General features: G+C 48.1%; 1 protein-coding gene across 9 annotated transcripts in view; it reads left to right on the top strand.

The window, feature by feature from the left end:
• Positions 1-20,537, top strand: part of casz1 (castor zinc finger 1) — a 136,195-nt gene that overhangs the window by 94,926 nt on the left and 20,732 nt on the right. For 5 of the 9 annotated variants that reach the window (XM_057042008.1, XM_057042009.1, XM_057042010.1 and 2 more), the window contains 3 exons: positions 13,325-13,870; positions 18,012-18,912; positions 20,331-20,396. In XM_057042008.1, the coding sequence (XP_056897988.1) occupies positions 13,369-13,870; positions 18,012-18,912; positions 20,331-20,396 (1,469 nt within the window). In that variant the 5' untranslated portion in view covers positions 13,325-13,368. Of the gene's footprint in view, positions 1-1,189; positions 1,348-13,324; positions 13,871-18,011; positions 18,913-20,330; positions 20,397-20,537 lie in introns of those variants that run through there. The other 4 variants (XM_057042007.1, XM_057042011.1, XM_057042004.1 and 1 more) reach the window with 3 other exon arrangements.

Here is a 20,537-nt window from a genome sequence, read left to right as displayed (position 1 = left end):
AAACCGCCATAAAAGTGGGGCAATATTTCATAAAGGTGTGGGATCAAGTTCCATCAGATTTTATGCCTTTCTCTTTGCTGACACTTAGTTATTTTGTTAATGCACGAGGTGCGTGCAAGCTGCGTGATCGGATTCGCATTCTTCCGTCGCCAGGACCTTCCACGCCTGTGTGGACTCCGATCTCTCTTTTCATCGGGGGAATCTGCCCTTAGTCAAAGGCAGAGCTGAAATTCTTCAGCAGGACAGCTAATATTCTCCAGTACTAATGTCGCCGTGTGAGAAGCTCCCCGCAACTAGGAGAGAAACTAGAAATTCCCCACCGCGCGCTCGCCGAGAGACTCCGAATCTAACACGCCGGTGTCAATGAAAACTGTTCCCTCGCCCTTTTTTCTTTTTTCCAAATCGAAAGGAAAGAGCAGAGAAGTGAAATGAGAGAGCCGCCGGGCATTGGCTGCGTGTTTGTGTGAGGACGTGTGTGTTTGTGCTGGAGCTGACATAGGGCACAGAGCACATGTTATCACTGTCACCAGCAGCAGTAGCAAACAGCAGCAGTTGTTCTGTGTGTGCTGCCTTCTCACTCTCTCCCCACTGGCGGCTCCGAGGGACCTGCTGTAAGTCAATCTGTGCTTTCATACACCCGTGTGTGTGTGTGTGTGTGTGTAAGTGTGTATGTGTGTGGGAAGGGATGTCTTTTTTTATGGCGTTATCCACTACCGTACCGCGCTTCAGGGGCCAGGAGCCAAGGCTTAAGGCCAGCCAAGCAGGGATGGAAAGGACCAAGGGCCAGCTCCCCCGTGCACACGACCAAATTCACACCTGTCTGTCTTGCTGGTGCTCGCAGACGCACACACACACACACACACACACACACACACAGCTTATACAGTCATGCTGTTCAGCACAGGGCTCTCATTGTAGCGGTGACAGGAGGGTGCCCGTTAAGTGGCTCTCTGTTCATGAGGCCTGCATGTGTTTGTGTGTGAAAGAGAGAGAGAGAGAGAGAGAGAGTGTGTTGTTTCCCTCATGTGGGTACGGGGTGGAGAAGGGCGATGAAGGACCCCTACTGGTAAAGTGGGTAAACTCTCACAGCCTCAACATCTGTGCTCAGAGAAGGTAGGAGGGGGGAGTGGGAGGGTAAGGGGTAGGAGAGAGCGAGAGAGAGAGAGTGACAGCGAAGGAGGAGGACAGAGTGGAAAAGAGGAAAGAATTGAGAAGGAGAGATAGAGAGAGAGAGAGCAGAGCCCTGGCAGAGAGCAGTTGAGGAGAAAATGCCTTGTTTTGTGGAGAGAATCCTTCCAGGGCAGGAGGGAGAGGTGAGACAGAGCGCGAAGGGGGGTCTGCTGCCAGGTAAGACTCACACCTCTCTCTCTCTCTCTCTCGCGCTTGATCTCTCGCTTGATCTCTCTCTCTCTCTCACACACACACACTGTCACACACACTTGCAGGAGTCGGCTGCTACCTCAAGGTGAACAAGTCTGCTACTAGTTGCAGTTGACATAAGTCAGCCACGCATGTGTAGTCATGTGGTGGGTGGTGTCGGGGGGGGGGGGGGGGGGGGGGGGGTGGTTGAGAGGGAGGGAGGGAGGGAGTGTGTTCACAGTGTAGGATGGATGTTTACTTTTTGCATGTTATTTCCTTTAGTTTTCAAATATCTTCCCATTTACAGTTGCGTAGTTATTAATTGCGACATTAAATGTTTCAGTTTCTAAACCAATATATTACTAAAAGTCACAGTGTGTCGAGCAGCCGGTGACTGAATGAAGAGTCCAGCAGCAGGTACGCTTCAATTGGTGGTAAAGTCTTTAAATTCTACAGTCGCACGTTTGTTCTGAGGAAAAGCAGATATGATGTCAGCGCACCGTTCTACTGGCTGAAAATGGAAGTGACTAAAAAAGCACCTAAAGTCCCTGCACTCGATGTGTCACCAGGAGGTTTTTCAGAGGCAACATAAGGTAATTTGGGGCTCTGCTTGGAGATTGATTTGTCTGTTTAGATACAGATGTTGAGATGGAGATCTTTGTCATCTGAGGGATTTTCCACTCTGCTGGTGTAAACAGTGTCTGTTGAACAAAGGCCGAAGGCTCCTCTTCTCCCTCGTGGAGACACACTTCTGAGAGAAATAATCCTCCTCATGTACAATCAGATTTTCTCCTTTTGGTTAAATAAATACTTCGCCTGCGAACATAAACACCGATTTACTCGCGGCCTTCTGCCTGCTGCCGCTGCTGCTGCCGGATTCTGGGCCTGATGCTTCATGTTCAGGCCCAAAGAGAAGAAAGAGGGGGAAAAAAAGAAAAAAGAAAGTTGGCCGGCTCTTCCCTTTTTGCTCGCTGTTTATTTGTTTTTATAGTAAATGAAACCAGCTTCTGGAGTCAAAGTCGAATTGATGAAGTCAGAATCGAATTTGGCTTCCTTCACTGTGGCGATCTGGCAACCGCTCCCGTGTCCCGCAGGACCACTCTGGTTGCTGCGTGCCGGGCGCGTGTGTTTGTTATTGAAGCGGTGTGGGTCGGCGCTACCGCCGTACGTGCGGCTCGCGCCTGTGTTTGAGCGGAGGGTGGTGGTAGCAGCCGTCACGAGAGAGACGTTTCACTAAGCAGACATTTCCCCCTCTGTTTTCACTCTGACCTGGTGGGAGATTGATGACTGAATTGTGGAGTACACGTTAACAGTAACCGTTGATTTATGAAGATACTTAGGGTAAGTGAGGCCTCGCAGGCTGGAGGGGAGGAAAAAGATACAGCCTTTTAAGTTAATGCAAAAATATGGCCTTTTTAAGTCATAATTGTTATTACCACTGCAGGGTTTGCAGAGTTGGATGTGCACAAAGTGCCGTGCGGAGCCTTTCCTTCTCCTCTGGCCAGCCGCCCTCTTGAGCTGTTAAACCTTTTTTTTTCCCTTTTTCTTTAATTATTTTACAAGAATCTGGATATTGCTGGCCAGGCTGGCTGGATCTTTGCCTTCATTTTTAGTTAAGGAAACGTGAAAGAGGGCCAGTTTGGCTCAGAGGAAGGCTTCTTTGGGGGAACCCTCGCACCTCGGCGAGGGCGCCCGTGCGTCCTCACAGCCTTCTTTAGGCTTTAGATGCCTCGCAAAATCTGCGTCGGATTTGTTCCCCTGGCGTCACGTGCGCTGGGATTGCTCCTCTCTATTCAGATTTGAGATACAATCTACTTGGGTGTGATCTATGGCATTTTTATAGAATAAAGCAATTTTGGAGAACACGGACTCGGGCTTCTGCTGCAAGAGGGATGCTTTTCATTTTTTTCAGGCACCTCTTAGACTGAGTGAAATGTTTCCCCAGTTCGCTCGGGGACGATTTTATTTCTAACTGGGGATTTAACTCTCACTCAACCCCCTCATAAATACAAGGTCCCTCAGCCCTCCACCAGCCATAACTCATGCGCTAACTCTCTAGCTAACTAAACTCATATAACAGAGCCAACACTTGTTTGTCTTTACCCCAGCCCTTCCCTCCCACTCTTCCTCTCTGTTTTCCTTTACCTCTTCGCAGCTGATTTATACATGACAGAATCGTCTTTGACTACCGTCCCAGCAGCCTCTTGCTCTGATCTCCTCGGCCCACTCGCGGAGTGGGTTTTGGAAGAAATGTGCATTTGAATACGAGCCAGCTTAATCTCCTTGAGGCTATTTAGAGTGAGCCTAACGCTCCAAGAATGGGCGAGAAGAGCACTGGAGAAAAGGCGGACATCCCTGCTGGCATGTCAAGACACAGCCGAGGTCTTCAGAGAATAAAGCAGGTCTTTGATTCCGCTGCTGGAAACCTCTCTGCTGTCAGGGCACCTGTTGAAGCCTTTGTGCTCAAGTTTTTTTTGTTTGCTACTCACCTGTGAGTGACTTTTTGAGTGTCAGAAAGTCTTTTTTCTGAGTCTCGAGCAAGAGGTCAGGGTTTAGTGTTGGTTCGTAGTGGAGGCCTTTACCGGTCTGGTGCCAGCCGGCATTTTGGAAGGAGGGAGGCTCTCTGGCGTGGTTCCCACATTGGTTGTCAGCAGCCTGCTGATACCTTCTGTTCTCTCCACTCCTCGAGCATCTGAAGACCCTCTGAAGTGGAATTTGCCCATCCTGATGTCTCGCGGCAGTGCTCCTTGTTTTATTGTATTTGCGTCTGAAAACATCGCTCAGAGGAATTACCCCCACCACCTCTTGGTGTCAGATTGGGGGAGGAGAATACCCCCCCCTCCCTCGTGTCTCCCGGCTTCCCTCGCTGTCCTTAACTTTCTTTTTGATCTCACCATCAAATATTTGCCGGTTTTTGTGAGTGACGTTTGCCGAGCGCGGCTTGGGAAAAGGCTGGCTGAAGAAGACGTGTGAGAAAATGCGCCTGAGCAAGCCATCACCTTTGATAAAGCCATATTTCCAGTGGGAGAGGAAGAAGAAAGCCAGAGAATAAGGGCATTGTTGTTAATGGAAAATGCCATGCAAGAGGGAGCATCCCTCTGATCCCTGCCTGTTAAACCAACAATGGATTGTACAACCGATACTGCAGTTGTACATCAAGCGTTTGCGTGTCAGACCCAGAGGACTGATCAGGATCTGAGCTACCACTCTCTGCCCCTATAGCGGATGGGTTTGGCAGGCAGTCTTTTACCCCAGCGCCCGTGGCTGAATCAGGCGAGGCCCTCTACCGTCAGCTGTGTCACAGGGTGCCAAACACATATGCAACCTTTATGAAACGCCACAGAAGAAGAGAATGGGAGAAATAATGGGTATGCGAGGGGAAGGTAGAGACTCGGCGTGCAAGAAATGTTAGCTTTTGTAATTACTACCTCCATAGAGATGCAGGGGAGAGAGAGGGAGGCGAGCAAGTGCACGGAGGAGGCCCCGTGCGCAGATAATGAAGGGGTATCATTGTAGCTCTGACAGTGTTAATCTTAGAGTGCCTGATGGTGTGTGAATGTGTGTGTGTGTGTGTGTGTGTGTCGGATCTCTGTCTGGATGTGTGTATGTTCTGGGCAGCATATGGATACACTAGCCAGGGTGAACAGGGGTTGCGGTGCGGTGCCATTTACTCTCGTCTTACCGGGGAGACCATCCGGTCGGCTGACAGCACACTTTCTCCTGACGTTTTGACAGTCGCTGCCTCCTGCATCTTCCCGAGGAGAAGCCTGAAGGAGGACGGGCTCTTGCTTAGGTCACCTTTCCCCACCCAAACCTGGCTATAAAGAGGAATAAAAGAGGAAAGAAGACTCAAGAGCCACTTCTTCTTTTCTACCTTGCTCTTCCCATTTGAAGTTGGGAGACACTCATTTAAGCCTCATCGCACATCCACGCTCAACACACGCAAAAGTGTTATGAATATGCATCACCATAGCATATGGCAGCGGTAGCACTGGGACTAGGTGTGTCCAGAAGGGTAGAGTGCTGCCGATGCATTATTCTCCATTCAAATTACCAGAGTAAGAATGCAGCAGGGAGCTGGGAGGTGTTTGCTGCCTATTTAGACGGGCCAGAACCCGGATCTTGCAAAAACAGCAGGCACGGAAGAGCCGTGATGAGCACAGTAGTAGGCCAGCCGAGTTTCCTTGATTTGGTGGGATTTTTTTTTTTATTCCAGTAGTTTTGAACCCAGCACTCGCTGACACGCGCGTGATTAAAAGTGATATTTCTGACACATTAGGATGCGCACGGGAAGTAACCTCCTCTAAAGCGTTCATTATTAGATGCATGACAGACCTGAATATTTATAAAATAGGTTTTAATAATTAATCGCAGCAATCTGCTCCCGTAATTCATCAGATTTGCACTTCAACAGAGTATCCGTTTTCACTTTAAAATAATAATAAGAGGAATATTAATGTCGGAGGGATGTGGAAGTGGTGGTGGGATTCAGCCGTGTTCAGTTCTGAGGCTTTTTCTTTAACCCGTTACTCCATGAACTAAATGACGTTTCGAGCCGCCGACGTTTGAGAAACTCCACGCTGTTTGTGCTCCACGGTTTAGGTGAGCGGCTTCTCGCAAAGGCGGCGAGTCATAAAGATAAAGAGGCGACAAACAAAGTGGGTTTGGTGTAGAATGCAAAAGCAGCTGCTGTGGTTTTATCAAAAGCAAATTTATTTGTTTGAGTCAACTCGGCGGCACTTCCTTTTGTACACTCAGACCAAAAATAGACAGCATGCGTTTCTTTTTTCGGTTTTTTTCCTGTAAAGCAGCCTTACTTGTTTCATCAGTTCACAGCCCTTTTTTTTCTTCTTTTTCTTCTCCCCCATTGCGAGTGTTGTTTTATCACACCTTCAAAATCTGTCACGGCACATTCCTCCCTCCACTGAAGTTCCAGAAACAAGAATGTTCCTGTTTTAGGTGAAAACTGCCTCGTTTGGTTCTGCCTCCACTTCACACTCAATTGGCGCACAGTTTTATTTAGTGTGCGTTTATGTAAAATATCTATCTTATCAAACATCACTGGTGCAAAAGTAAAAACTGAACTTCTGGCAGCGGATTTACAGCCACGGGAACTGAAAAATGCAAATCCCGGGAGCAGGAAGGCTCCTTCTCATCACTTCCTCTATCAGCCCAACAAAGAATGTGTTTTGATCAAATTTTAATTGTGCCGCTGTGTGAAGAAGACTGCGCACGTTACAAAGAAAAAAAAGTGTCTGGAAAATCTTCCGTGTTTAGCGAGCTGGTCATTTTTGGACAGGAGGATCGGCCCTGGATGACATTTTAACAGGCACCTCTGATTTATTCAACTAAATGTAAAGTCCAAAAGAGGAAAAGTCTGTCAGGCAGAGCAAATTTTTTAATGGTAGCCAGGGATCGATCGTTGTCAGCGCACACTTCCTGTCTGGAAACACATGCTTTTTTTTTTTTTTTTTAAATGTCACCTCTTTCTTTTCAATGAGGAACATAGGAGGTAGAAGGAAGGAGGGGGAAGCAGCTCAGGTCTGATGCTAATGTCCCAAGACAGGCCGAATTTAGGAAAATCGCTTGAAAAACGCACAAGGCCCCTGTATCTGAAAAACAAATTTGAAAACTAACCTTGGAAATCAATTAAGGAGCTTGAGAAAAGGAAGGGAAAGGTCCACCCTGCTTTTTCCCTCTCCCCTCCCGTACGTGTCTTTTCCTCTCCACTTACCGGCGACACGGATCTGCCCGTCACCGCGCTGCCATGTGTGAGAGGGCTTTGTCAGCACGGACTTAATTCCATTTTTTCAACGGCGCGGTGCCTTATATGCTGTCAAAATGTCTTAAGAGTCTTATTAAAGAAATGCCACAGCTCGTTTCCTTGTAATGCTGTTCATATGCCGGTGAAAGGGGGCATGTCTAAAGATCTAAACAGCTTTGCTTTTTAGGCTTCACGTTAGGGGTTATCTGTGGGGGCTTGTCATTGATTGACATTATCTGGCCTGACAGGGCCTCATATCAAGGTTAACCTCATGGACACGAGTGCCACCCGCACGGACACACAAACACACTCGCTTGCTCTCAGTCATCTCCTGTACTTCCTGTTCGGAGGACGGTGTATGCTTGTCGCCTTTCTCTTCCTGTGTGTGTGTGTGTGTGTGTGTGTAAGCCAGGTGGAGATTTCCAGACTTACTTGATAACTAATGGAGCGGCATGTGCCGAGTTTACCCCGGAGAATTGACACCGTGTGTGTGTGTCCTGTGCAGAGATAGAGGGGGACGGGTAAGAGGACGGAGACGACTTATTTAAGAGAAACGCTCCAGATGGTATGAAATCCTACTGGAAAAGACATGGAGCGACACTCAACAGTCTGCCAGCCCTGGACTTCCCGATGAAGGCCCCGATGCAAGAAGCCTCACAAACACACACACACACACGGTTGGCTTCTTCCTCCCAACAAGCCACAAAGGTGAAGAGAGACCCCCGTGACCAAAACACAACTGAAGCAGTTAATCTGCACAGATATTAGCTCGGGGCCTCGAGAGAGGCGCACCGCCGAGCCCCTTCTCCTACTGTACTACCCACAATGCCCCAACCACCAGGGAGCGACGAGGGCTTGTCTGCTCATTTACCATGGCAGTCGCTTTATCAAATTGCGCTCCCGGTGTCTTGAGGAACCGAGCCCCGAATCAGAGCCGCCGGAATACTTTTCATTTTTCAAAAGCCGCGTTTCACCGCCTTCCAGCCCAGCCCTTCCAGACGACGGCGTCAGCTGGTGCCAGCTGCGAGTCCAGATTTCATGTACATTTTTAACAAGTTCGCCATGTGTCCCACAAATTACCCTGAGCAGCAAACTTAATAAAAGTTGGCTGTTTTGGTCCGTGCTTGTCAGAATTGTTCTTGTCACTCACGTCAAATTATCTTTTTTTTTTTAGGCAGCTTGTCGTCCGTGCTGGAAAACACCATAAATACCCTGATTGTGATGAGGCTGGGGGCCAAATCTGTCCTTAGAATGTCTGATTGCCCTCACAGTCCACATCTTTAGTTTTTTTTTGTATATTGTTGTCTTCAGTCATTGTCCTGTGACGTCCAGGCCCGGGGCTTCCCTTCTTTTTTCCTTTTCCTTCAGCGTCTTCTTTGTGTTTGGGAGCAGTGTGATGGGAGCCTGGCACTTAGCTGAGGGCCTGTGTTTGATAACAGCCCACGGTCGGAGCCCAAGTGTAATAGTCCAAACAGGTCCTTCAAGGTCAACACCCACAGAAAGAAAGCAGACGAGACACAAGGTCACATTCCAGACTAAAAGCAATAAGTGCTTTATTGATAGAAAAAAAACCAACAACAACAAGCAGGCATATGTGCAACTGAATGAGTAAGGGTAAAGCACATTTGTGGAGGGGCAGAGGGGGGGTAAAGGGCACAGGGCAGAAGATGCGTGTGTGGCAGAGAAGCACATTGATCCTGATGTGGAAACCTAAAAAAAAAAATCTATCAGGGCTTAAAAACAAAAAAGAGGCGGATCAGTTGCAGTAGCGTCTCCTCTCCCTCCTGCTGGATCTGAAGGTACAACCTGGAATCTTTTTTTTTCTTATATATAAAAATCTTTGTTTCATGTCTCATCTCTGACATGTTTTATGACAGAGGCACCTCTGTTCCTTTTTTCCATCCTGCCACCGTGCGAACAATACCCCCTTTTGTGCCGCGCCCAACCCTGTTATTATCTTTTTATGAAAATAAGCAGAAGGTAGCGCACTGTCGTCATCTTTTATGTTCATTATTTCTTTCTGCCTCCTTTCCCCTCTCTCCCTCTCTCTCCCTCTCTCTCTCTCTCTCTCGCTCCTGCGACCCGACGCTCCTGCCAAGTGTCAGGAGCTGCAAAGTGGATCAGTTAGTGTCAGATTTAGACTTGAGCTGGAGTAAGTTAGGACTCGGGCCCAGCCAAACCTACTCTTTTTTTAAAGAACACTGAGGGACAGGAGGAGTGGGAGAGTTTCCATATTCTCTTCCCTTAGTACTTCCCCCCCAACACACACACACACACTTTTTTTCCCCTTTTCTAAGTCCCATCTCTGCAGAAACTTCTCAGAAGTACGCACCCTGAAACCCCAATCTATCATCTAGTTGGCAGTGGCATTGTTTTTAATCATCAGAACCTCAAAATTATTATTATCGCTTCTGATGCGGCAATTAAAACTTCAGGTCAGAGGCACAACGAGCGGTGATCAGCAGCCGAGCTGAGAAGTTTTAATTAGACGATCAGAACCATTAATGCACAAAAAAAAGGTGTGCGCTGGGAAATTAACGGGAACGTCTTAATCAGGGTTAGCGACTCCGAAGAGGAGTCAAGTGAACAGAGAGCAAAAAACAAATCATTTCCGCACCACTGGGACAAAACTCAATTAAATATGCATGCAGAAAAATGGAAATTTCTCAGCATCGGCTGCACCGACTGTTGGAGAAAACGGTGGCAAAACCTCCCAGCAGGTCGGCGACCCGCTTATTGTTATTCTTGTGTAATAAAAGTGAGAGAGGGGCCAGATGCTGGGGTCCGGGTGTCGTGGCGCGCTTGTCCATCAGTGGCTTTCCGCCTGACTTCCTCAGGGGCCGCGGCGGCCGCTCCACCGTGTCGGGGGGGTGGATGGGGGTGGGTGTGTGTGTGGGGGGGGGGGGGACGTCCTCTTCCTGCGAGTCGTAAATTTAGGAAAATAAAAACACGGTGGTTTTCAAGTGTGTTTACCTGTGTGGCGCAGTGATTTCCCTGAAACACACATGCACACGCAAGCAGTTTTTCACACGCGCGTTCCCCCGGAGAGGCAGGGGAGCGTCTCCGCGCCGTGCGCGAGCCTCGCCGATGAATCTGCCAGAGGTTTATGAAGTTATAACCGGGCCTTTTTAAAGAGACACGGCGACTCTCGCCTGCATATTGTAAAATAATCCTGAGCCACGCAGACGTCTCCCAGACCCTGTTTGTATTAATTAACTCCTGATATTGCAATTGGGGGGGGAGGGATCCCTGTGTCAGTCATGTCGGAACTCAGCAGGAATCTCCAACAAGCCCTGTACCTGTGTTTGATTAGGTGGAGACATAAGCCTCGGTTTAAACAGGTACTATCTGTTCTTTTATCCCAACCCTCCTGCAGGGATCCTCCGCGCTATTTTGTGGGAATTAACGACAACACCGCGTTATTTTCTCGACTTCTCGGCCTTTTTGTCGCAGGTGATTCCTGAAGCATTCGGACAATAGCTGCGTGTGTCTCGCAGCGGTGAATCTCCTAAACTCCCAGATCTTTTGCCCGCGGATGCCCTGATTACAGTCTGCGCACGTTCGCGCAAATAGCGCGCTTCCAGCAGCGTTATTAGGATTCGAGACACCCCTTGATTGGGCATGAGATCATTCTGGCTCACAAACAGAGGCTCTGCATCAAAACTCAACAAGACCTGTGGGGCTCGGGACTGCGACAGAGCTCGTCTCTGAGTCAGCTCCAACAGGAGGCGTTGTCATCGGCTGAGAAGAAACAGAGCTCCCAGAGAACCTGATGCACTTATTTTTGAAGCTAAAAAAGAACCTGACCTCTTCCAAATGTATTCAAAATACTTTCTTGACTTTTTCCTCAGGTTTTGGCCTTATACAGACAGCGTATGGCGCTCCTTTGCGGCCCTGCTCTGTTTCCAGTAAAAATAGTGTCACCCTTAACATAAGCAGTTGGAAAAATTAGTTTCAGCTGTTGTGTTCAGATTCCGACCTGTCTATTTTTTTTCCCCGGCTCCCAGTGCTTACTGAGGTGTCTCCTCCTTGACAATTAGCACACCAGGCTAAAACAAACTGTAAATAATGTCCGATGCATGTGACAGTGTTGTTTTTCCTCCTGATATTCATTAATAAGGCACCGTGCTTACTGGGCTCTCTGAGAGGTGGGGGAGCTGGTCCCAGAGGGAAAAGTTGTTCTTTCATGTCAGTCCCTGCAGATTTTATCTCATTGTATGCTATCATGCACACAAACGACTTGAGGTAAACAGCTTAGTGTTACCATAGCGATCTCTATTGTAAGCAAAAGCGGGCAAAAAAAAGGCTCCCTTTGACATAAAACCTAAGCATAGCTAGGTTCTACACATTATTCACTAGCAGAGGCTCGCTGTTTTCACTTTGATTCAAACACTGTTGGATAATAAGTCATTTCAATAAGATTCTCAGTTATGCTGATAGATGCCGGCTTAACCGGGAAAATCCTAAATGCTCAGTAATGGAAAGAAGCCACTGTGTACAGGTCATTTCCTACAAGAGCTTGAGATTGCAATGCAAAGGAAATCGGTAGTTAAAGCATGAAATACGCAACGCCGTCAACAGAAGAAAATGACCTCCGCAACAGTACCCCAGTGACCTCAATCTTCCTTTGTAGGATATTTCTGGAGAAGAAAAAAAAAACAACCAAATTTATGCCTTCCACTTCTTAATAGTTTTCCCAGCTGATTCTGTTTTTTCTTTTTAAATAATTGCTGTCATCTAAAAAGTGACCCTTTCACCCCCCTTCCACGATTGTCTAACACTAAATTATGCAGTAATGCGCCGCTGATATGAGGCCGTCTCAAAACGACATAATTCCTGGAGTCATTGTTTCAGAGAGGAAGCAGGCAACGTAAATATGGTAACCGAGAAAGCATGTGTGCGGGGGGAATAGCCGTGGATGGTCGGGGGGGTGATCTGTAAACTCCTCAGAATTGTATATCCACTAATGATCCCACAGCTTTGCAAAAAGAAAATGAAAACAAGGTTTTTATGTCGCTCCGACCTGATTTACATAATGCCGGCAAACGGCTCACGCGTGATTGTGCCTGGCTTTATGGCTGGGGGGAAATGAAGAGGCTCGTACTCGCCGTTATGGAAAGTGAATCGAGTCTTTAAGATAGAACTTTGTTACCTCTGATAGTTGCCCGGTAAAGCGTATTATCGGTCGTGTTTAACAGTTTTCACAAGGTCTCGGCTGACAAAGCTCCGCGCACGCGCTCCATGAGCCCCGTGTTGCTCAGCCTCGCTTTTACACGCTCCTCTAGGGTGGGATAACGATCTGGCCTTGATTTTGTGTCCAGGAGCCGCGGCTGAAAGGCGAACTTTGGTGGCCCTGGAAGTGAAAGGTACCAGAGAGTGTTTTCTGCCCTAAAAAGGCAGCTCTGGATGTGGAATGCCACAGGCAGCTGTTCCTGCCTCATCAGAGGACATGTTACAAAGATAGCCCCACTTGGGTTGAAATAATGCCACCCATTCCTGCTCGCTCAGGCTCCATTGTTCAAAGAGGGCCGCCCTCGGGAGGGGGCGTGAAGATGTGTGTAAAGTGCAACAACTCTAACCTGCTTTTTGGTGCGTGTTGGCCGTCTTGGCTCGCGCGCCCGGCTTATTGTTTTCATTTTAATAAAATGAAACCAGCCTCTGCAGAATCGGTTATTGACTCTAATCCCACCAAATAGCCAACATGAGAACGTGGCTGCAAAATGCCCAAAAGTGCTCAGCATTTTCCTTCCACTTCCTGACAGCTTTAATGCTGCGCAGCCCCCCACTCAGTGGCAGGACCGCAGCCTCTTGAGGTGAGAGCGGAGATAACATTTCACGGTGTCTCTGAAGCGCTGTCATGTGAAGGATTACGTAGTCGGGTATTTGCTGCTTGTAGCACCGTAGGGGGTCTGATATCTGCCAGTGATTTTCTTCTGGTGGTGATTTTCTTTCCCCCCCTCGCACCACTGTGTTCTCTGTGCACTGAGCTGACCTGTGAGGTGTGACTTACACAGACATGTACAGTATCTATGGGTCTTTTTTAAGGGCTTATGGGGGTTATTTATAGCAGCTGTTGCTCGGTTTGTTGTTTTTCCACTGGGATGTTCGACAACTGACTCGTAAAGGCAGAGCTGAAATCATGCCTGGCTTGTGTTTCTGAATATTTACCAACCAATGTATTCCTTCTCTTCTTTCCATCAGCTGAAAGGAGTTTATGCACTGAAACGACCTCAGGAAAATCCAAGATGGCCGCCAAAAGGAAAGGTGGCCTAAAACTCAATGCTATCTGTGCCAAGCTGAGCCGCCAGGTGGTGTTCGACAGCAGCTCCCAGAACGCAGAGGGCGACCAGAGCGTGGCCGACAACAGCGAGCGTGGCAGCTCCCACTACGATGACAGCGAGACCAACTTCCCCGAGAGCCTAACTCAGAGCCTCGAGGAGGACCAGAGGAGGCGCGAGGCCATCGAGAAGTGGGTCAATGGCGAGTACGGCGACGAGCCGGCGGCCCCCGACGATGAGCAAGAGAGCGAGCTCAAAGCCAGCACCGACGAGGACGTCCCGCCCGAGGGCGTGTACATGGTGCAACCGAAAGGCTGCAGCGACGATGAGGAGGAGGCCGGGTCCGTGACGGTGTCTCAGGACGGCAGTTTCCAAGACAACAAAGACGCCGACGACAAGACTTCAAAAGATGATGTCTATGTTCCGCCGAGTGAGAGCCAGAGTCGCCAAGCGTCCTTCTCCTCGCCAGGTACGTTGAGTTGGTCTCCCGGGATACACAACAGTCCACCAAATCTCTCATTTTCTTCCACTTCCTTTCACCCCACATGATTCCACACGACTGGTAGAACAAAAGATGAAGCCCCACCACATGTTTTGATCAATTTTGGGGGCTCCTGAGGTCGGGTTGAATCAAACGGCCTCTTCGCCCTTCAGGGTAATCCCACTCTGGCCGAAGGTTCAGATGTAGGCCCGATGACATCTCCGTATCCACATGAGCTTAAGCGAGGCCGTTATTGGAAAGTGACGCACTCGGGTTACAGCATGAATAGCCATCGACATTATTACACTAAAGACAGATTCAACTGGCAGGTCAGAGGGGAGAGCTGGAACTTGTCAATGTGTGGTTAACAGCGTGAAGAAATGCATAAACGGAACAGGCGCACGGCGGCGAGGCCCTTTATGTGCTCTCGCAGCAGCTGCGGACCGAGAGCGCATGTCAGGAGGCGGCTAAGCTTCGCATCACGCTCAGGATTACACGTGGAGCGTCTGATTTTCCTTTAAGCTCACTAAAATTAGCCACTGCTGCGATCTCCCGTTATGCACAGCCTGCGTGGCACAACCGCTTATCGAGGCGACACAATCAAAATTGAGGAAGTCGGTAAAGAAAAAAACTGAAATGAAAAACTGAAATCTAGTTATTGTAATTAACACCGTATGACACATAAACAACTGTCAATGTTTTTTCGTCGGAAAGTACCTTTCCGAGCCGAAAACTGCGGCCCTTGACAACGAAGACCACAGTGAGTCGAACTTGACAGAAAGCTGTAAAACCGGGAGGAAAAAACAGCTCAGTCATGTGGGGACATAAAGATACGTGGGGGGGGTAAAGACAGAAATACCAAGGTGAGACCGGTTGTTGCGGTGCGCATGCAGGGCTTGCTTCTGCGCTCGCTCACCTCACTTTAGCTGTTTTTCGGTCTCTCATGTAGGCTCAGCTGGCTACCTCGGAGTCGTGCACCGACTCTTTTATTCTCCTTTTTTTTAAAAAGTTTTGCTGCACTCCAGCACCTCTGGCCACACATGCAATCGGGGGCAGAGGGTTCTCAGAAAAAGATGCGAGTTTCATTTCTGAAGCAAAGAAGGAAAAAAAAAAAAAAGAAGCAGCCTTTGTGGTTGAAATTACTCATTTTGTGTTTATTTCGCTGCCTTGAAGCTTGTCTGTAAATATGTTTTACTGCTCTGGGAGGCCTCTCTCCGTTCAGCCAGCTCTCGTGCTGCCGCTGCAGCAAAGTCTGGAGACGGCGGCGAGAACCCGGCGCATCAGTCGCAAATCTTTGTTTTAGTTTTGTTTTTTTAAAGAGTTGCTCTTTGTTGATTGTAACTAGGGCATCTATATTGCTGTGTTTCTGCTCCGCTCGCAATTAAACCCCCCCCACCCCTCTCAGCCGCTGTCTTTCAAAGGCTGATGCGAAGTGCACGTAATTATGCATATAAACATAGTGGCTTAATTATCTCTCACAACATCAGTGACAATGTAATTAACAAACATCGCAAGATCAATGAGAGAAACTGCGACCTTCAAAACACTCCAGTCCTCACATTGAGGCATCGTGCGGATTTCCTATCAGTGCAAAACCCCAGAATACTTTTCCTAGATAATTTAGCATTAGAGGCCCCGTAAGCCAGTCAATGGGAAGGGGGGGGGGGGGGGTGAACGGGAAGTAGGAAAGCGGCGGCGGGATGCTCGCAGCGACAGATCAAACGGGCTTGACCACGGTTTCCATTTGCAGTTCTGGGTTCACTGCGAAAGGTTATTGTTCATTTCAAGCCATTCCAAAGCCCCCTCTATTTACTGGCTGTTAATTAACTAACCAAACAGCCAGAAAGTTTGAAGGCGCGCGCGGTTTAGCGCTCGTCAAATTAGTTCAAACAAACGCCACTGTCCATTTGCGCAAAACACACAACAAACTCATTCACGAGCACAAATTGCTTTTTTATAAAATAGATGTTTAAATTTGCACTGAACATTTTTGAACCCGCCGGTTTAAGTTCTGCGTGTGTCGTGCTTTCAGGGGTATTTGGAGTCCAGATTAGGCCATATATAGCCTCTGGCGTGCACTTTTATCATCAGCGACACCTCTGCCTTTCAGTGCTGTGTGCAGGGAGGCTATGCCACGCTGATGGCCATGTTTGGTCAGCCAAAAGGAGATATAATACTCATCCGTTATCATATCAGGGAGAGGAAATGTGGCCTAATTGCCTCAAATATAGCCCAGGCAGGGCTGCCGGGTGTAGGATTTTGCAGTGCCAAGATTAGGAACCACTTATTGGCAGATTCTTTTTTTCCCAGTGACACCAGAGAAAGTGCAGAGGTCAGCAGCAGGAGAGTAAAATAGGAGTGTATTGGGTTATTTCCACCTGTGATGGGCACCAGCGTCAGTTATGGTCCCGACCAGAGCTTAACCAAGGCTCCCGTGCTCAGTGTCACATTGCATCATTAAGAGGCAGTCAGATAGGGCTCGAGTAGAAAACTCATTTACATGGTGTTTTAGAAAGGTTATCTGCCGCCAGTCCCACTCATAATCCTTTCAAGTCCAATCATTTGCCTTCGCTTGATAGCTCGTCGCACGGCTCCGCTGATGAATAAAGGACGGCGGCTAATTTTGTTTAGAATGTGATAATACCCGCAGCAGAAAGAACGAGAGCACAGGGGCTCCTGGGACAGGGAGCGCCAGTCACCGTCATGCATTCTTTACAGTTTTCACATGAATTCTGGGTAAAGATGTTTATATTACAGACACTTGCAGTTTTTTTGAGGTGTCTCTGGAGCTCTAACTTTAGAGCTGCGGTATATGATATACTGTAACCTGAGACGTGCTCATAAACACATTAGCAGTAAGATCCCTGCAGGCACTAAAGTTACCAACATGTGAGGAAAAATTAGAATCTTTCAAACCTTTGAGTTTCAGCTCGTTTACGGTGAAAAAGGCCCAGATTTTGCACAGGAAGTCGCTGCATCGGGATGTAGATACGGAGCAACTGCTGCGGTTACGAGGCAATAAAAACAAGGCGGTTTGTAAGGAAATTCATCTCGAATGCCTGATTTATTCCTCTTAAATTTTTCATGCCCTCTCAGTCCAGCAGATACTCTTTCATGCTGATCCCTGCATCCCCGACACAGTGAGTGGAAATTTGGGGATAGTTTTACATGTTGCACAGGAGATGTGAAAAGCAGGACACGGATTCAGAAATAACTAAGAAATCTGAGACAAGAGCAGAAATATTTGTGGATTAATTTCCCCCTCGGGGGGGTAGGTGGTATTCCCTCCCACCAGACCATCTGTGCGGTTAAATCTCAAAATCCAGGTTTTGTCCTGTGCGACTCAAAGTCAACAGCAAAGTTAAGACTTCTTCATTTGTTGTGACGCTGACAGACAGAATTTTAGAAGCCTCAGAAAGCTGCCCTCAAGTCTCTCACACACACACACACACACACACACACACTGACCATTTGCACTAACCTGGGAGAAAGTTAATGGGCCAGAATTAATCTCCACGTAATGTAATTAAACTATACATTTAGTGTATTTCACCCATGTCCTTGGGGAAGTTGTCCAAATTAATGGACTCTTTAAGTGAAAGCAGCGTTTCTCTTCACCAATGTGTTGAAGCAAAAGCAAAAGCAAAGATGAGCAGTTAGAATTCTTCAAAACCTGTTCCGGGTGCAGCTCCACATACTCATCGAGCATTATATATCACCATTAAAGCGGCACTGACGGAAGATCAATGACCTGCTTGTGTACACAGATCTGCAGATTTTGCAGGACCCACTTTTAGTGCAGCAAAACAGGAAGAGCTTCAGACTTGTTTGTAGAAACACAAACCAAAGGGAAATAAATTTACAAATGATTCTGTAGTTTGCAGTGCAGCAAAAATCACTTTTCCTGTTGTTTAATCTAACCTGCAAAATATGTTTAAAGAAAAAGAAAAAAAGCAATATTCAACCTTCACAAACATTTTGCATATAATCTAATTGTAAAACTGCCAAATGTATAAGATTTAAATTCAAATTGCTCCATTTAGTCGCCGGGTGAGTGATATCCACAGGACTAGCACAGAATCAGTAAAGGAGACTTTTACACGTGTGGTGTTTCTGTTGATCCCTGCAGGAGAAGCGTCGGCCCTGCGAGACTATGCAGCCAACACCATGAATGAGTTTTTGGGAATGTTTGGCTACGATGACCAGCAGGTAAGGGACGAGCTGACCAAGAAGATCAGCTTCGAGAAGCTCAAAGCCGCTACCTCAGACCCCTCATCGCTCAGCAGTGAGGAGACCTCACGGCGCGCCCGCTTCTCCAAATACGAAGAGTACATCCGCAAGCTGAAGGCCGGCGAGACCTTACCTTGGCCCATGCATACTTCCCCGCCCAAACCAGAAGACCTCAACTCAAAACTGACCCAAGACACTAGTGCTACCATGATTCAGACCTCCGGTTGTCTCCCGGGGGCCGAGGCACAGCTCTACCCCAGCACCCTGGAGCACAAATCTCCAGGTGGACCTCAGTTGGGCGCCACCCAGTCACCAAATTCCTCCCACATCCAGAACATGGTGTCCCGAGCCTCCAAATATGACTTCTATATCCAGAAGCTGAAGATGGGCGAGAGTCTCCAGCAGCAGAACGGTAACTCCTACAAGCGTACGTCTAAGTACGACCTGGAGAACGTCAAGTTTCTGCACCTCTTCAAGCCTGGGGAGGGCAACCCTGATATGGGCGGAGCTATCGCCTTCAAGACTGGCAGAGTTGGCCGCCCATCAAAGTACGATATCAGAACAATTCAGAAGCTAATGCCAGGAAATTCCGAAGCCTCGCTGATGCCCAACGTCCTTGCAACCGCGCCGGGGAACCCAGGGGCCCCCGCCGTCCCTACTGTGGCTGGAGCTGGGGCCAGTATCGCTCCAGGACTCACGATGGACCAGACAGGAAACATTAGCTTCAACACCTCCGACTACCTAAAGTCCAGCTTTTCCAAGACGGACTCCATCACCACGGGAACCGTGTCCTCTGTGAAGTAAGTCCAGATACGATATCGGATGTAGAAAAAAAAAAAAAAAACACGCAATGAAACTTTAGCCTGTGCTTTATATCAAGAAAATTCTTGCCATCCCGTGTGAGATTTAGTTGGAGGCAAAGTCAATTAAACTGTTTTATAACTGTGAAAAAAAAATCCACTTCAAAGTTTATTGGCGGAATGAAAAGATTTTCATTGCTGTGGAACAACACGGTCCTAATGCGAAGCTCACGTACACTTAACAGCTACTTTGAGTCAGTTAGCCCAACGCAAAGGTAATTGCTCCATCTACGGACGCCAACTGAAGTGTCGTGTGAAATATCTCATAGGGCCCAATAGATCCACGGCTTGATGAGTTGCAAAGGCACATGAGGTGTTTACTCACCGTAGCACTCCGTGGAGACTGATTTAGCACAGTCATCGCAAAGTGACTGGCTGCTTTAGTTTGACTAGGGTGTAACAACTCTCCCTTTAATTACTTTGGAGCCAGGACTAACCTCCCGACGAGTCGCGGGGGCCAAACCCACCCTGCCTGATGAGTGCACTTTAAAGGAAGTGAACAAGGGGTTTGGGGAGCTAGCCAGCAGTCTTGTAGCAGCTACCCGAGCCTGTTTGACAGGTTTTGACCTCGTCTGCAGTTAGCTGGGACCTGTCAAAGTCACAGTTCCTGAGTCCTCAGACGCCTCTCCCTCAGGCTTTGGCTTTTGTCAGGTTCGGGTGCGGTGGCTTCAGCTAACTAAGCTAGCCTGGTGCTTGTTGTGGGGGAGGAGCGGGGGGGGGCGTAAGGCCCATCGTCTGGCAGCGCATCCTCCCCTCTGGGCCAGATTAACCTCAGGTCGTCTCCCAAGTGGAGCTGCTCGCATGCAGCTAAATGCCATTTCTGTAAGAGAACAAGAGAACCAGGACGGAATCGTATGTGTGGCCATGCTGGAAGGGATCCTTCCCGCTTCTCCCAGGAAAATCACAACACGGGTAATGAACCAGAACACCAGATTCTGGATCAAGTCCAGTCGAAGTCCGTTAGCCCGATCCGTCTGCATCCGAAGCTGCTGAGTCGTCTCACATTACTGTTTGAGGTGAATCACAGCAAGAAAAAGGCAAATTCAGAGCTTTTTTTCCCACATCTCCATTATTCCCTTTTGTTTATGAGCACTCACTAAAATACCCCCCATAAAAGATTAACGACCCTTTGCTCATGCATTTTGCCTCTCATTGGTCGGGAGACCATGCATCAAAGCGCGCGCCTTCCGTCCCTGATTCATGCGCACGAAAACGCCGTTACGCCACAAGAAAATGTATATTGATAGTCCAAAGTTTGGAAGCGGCTTGTAAGTAAATACTGTGTCAGTTTATTTTTATTAACAGGCAGCCGGCGCTCACTATTAATCCTGACTGTTTTGTGTTTGCTGTTGCATTAGGAATGGCCTGCCACCAGATAAACCTGCCCCCGATGACATCAACCTCTACCAGAAATATATTGCCAGGTAATCAAATCACTCAAACCTGCTTCACCGCTGGGGGAAAAAACAGAGATAAACATTATTTTCATCCTCCGACGCTTGCTGAAAACGGGTCAAGAGCACCAAAATATCAGCTCAGGCCCGGTCTGTCTGATCTGAGGGGCT

Source organism: Takifugu flavidus, chromosome 8 (assembly GCF_003711565.1).
Source record: "Takifugu flavidus isolate HTHZ2018 chromosome 8, ASM371156v2, whole genome shotgun sequence".
NCBI lineage: Eukaryota > Metazoa > Chordata > Actinopteri > Tetraodontiformes > Tetraodontidae > Takifugu > Takifugu flavidus.
This window is presented reverse-complemented; position numbering and strand designations above follow the sequence as displayed.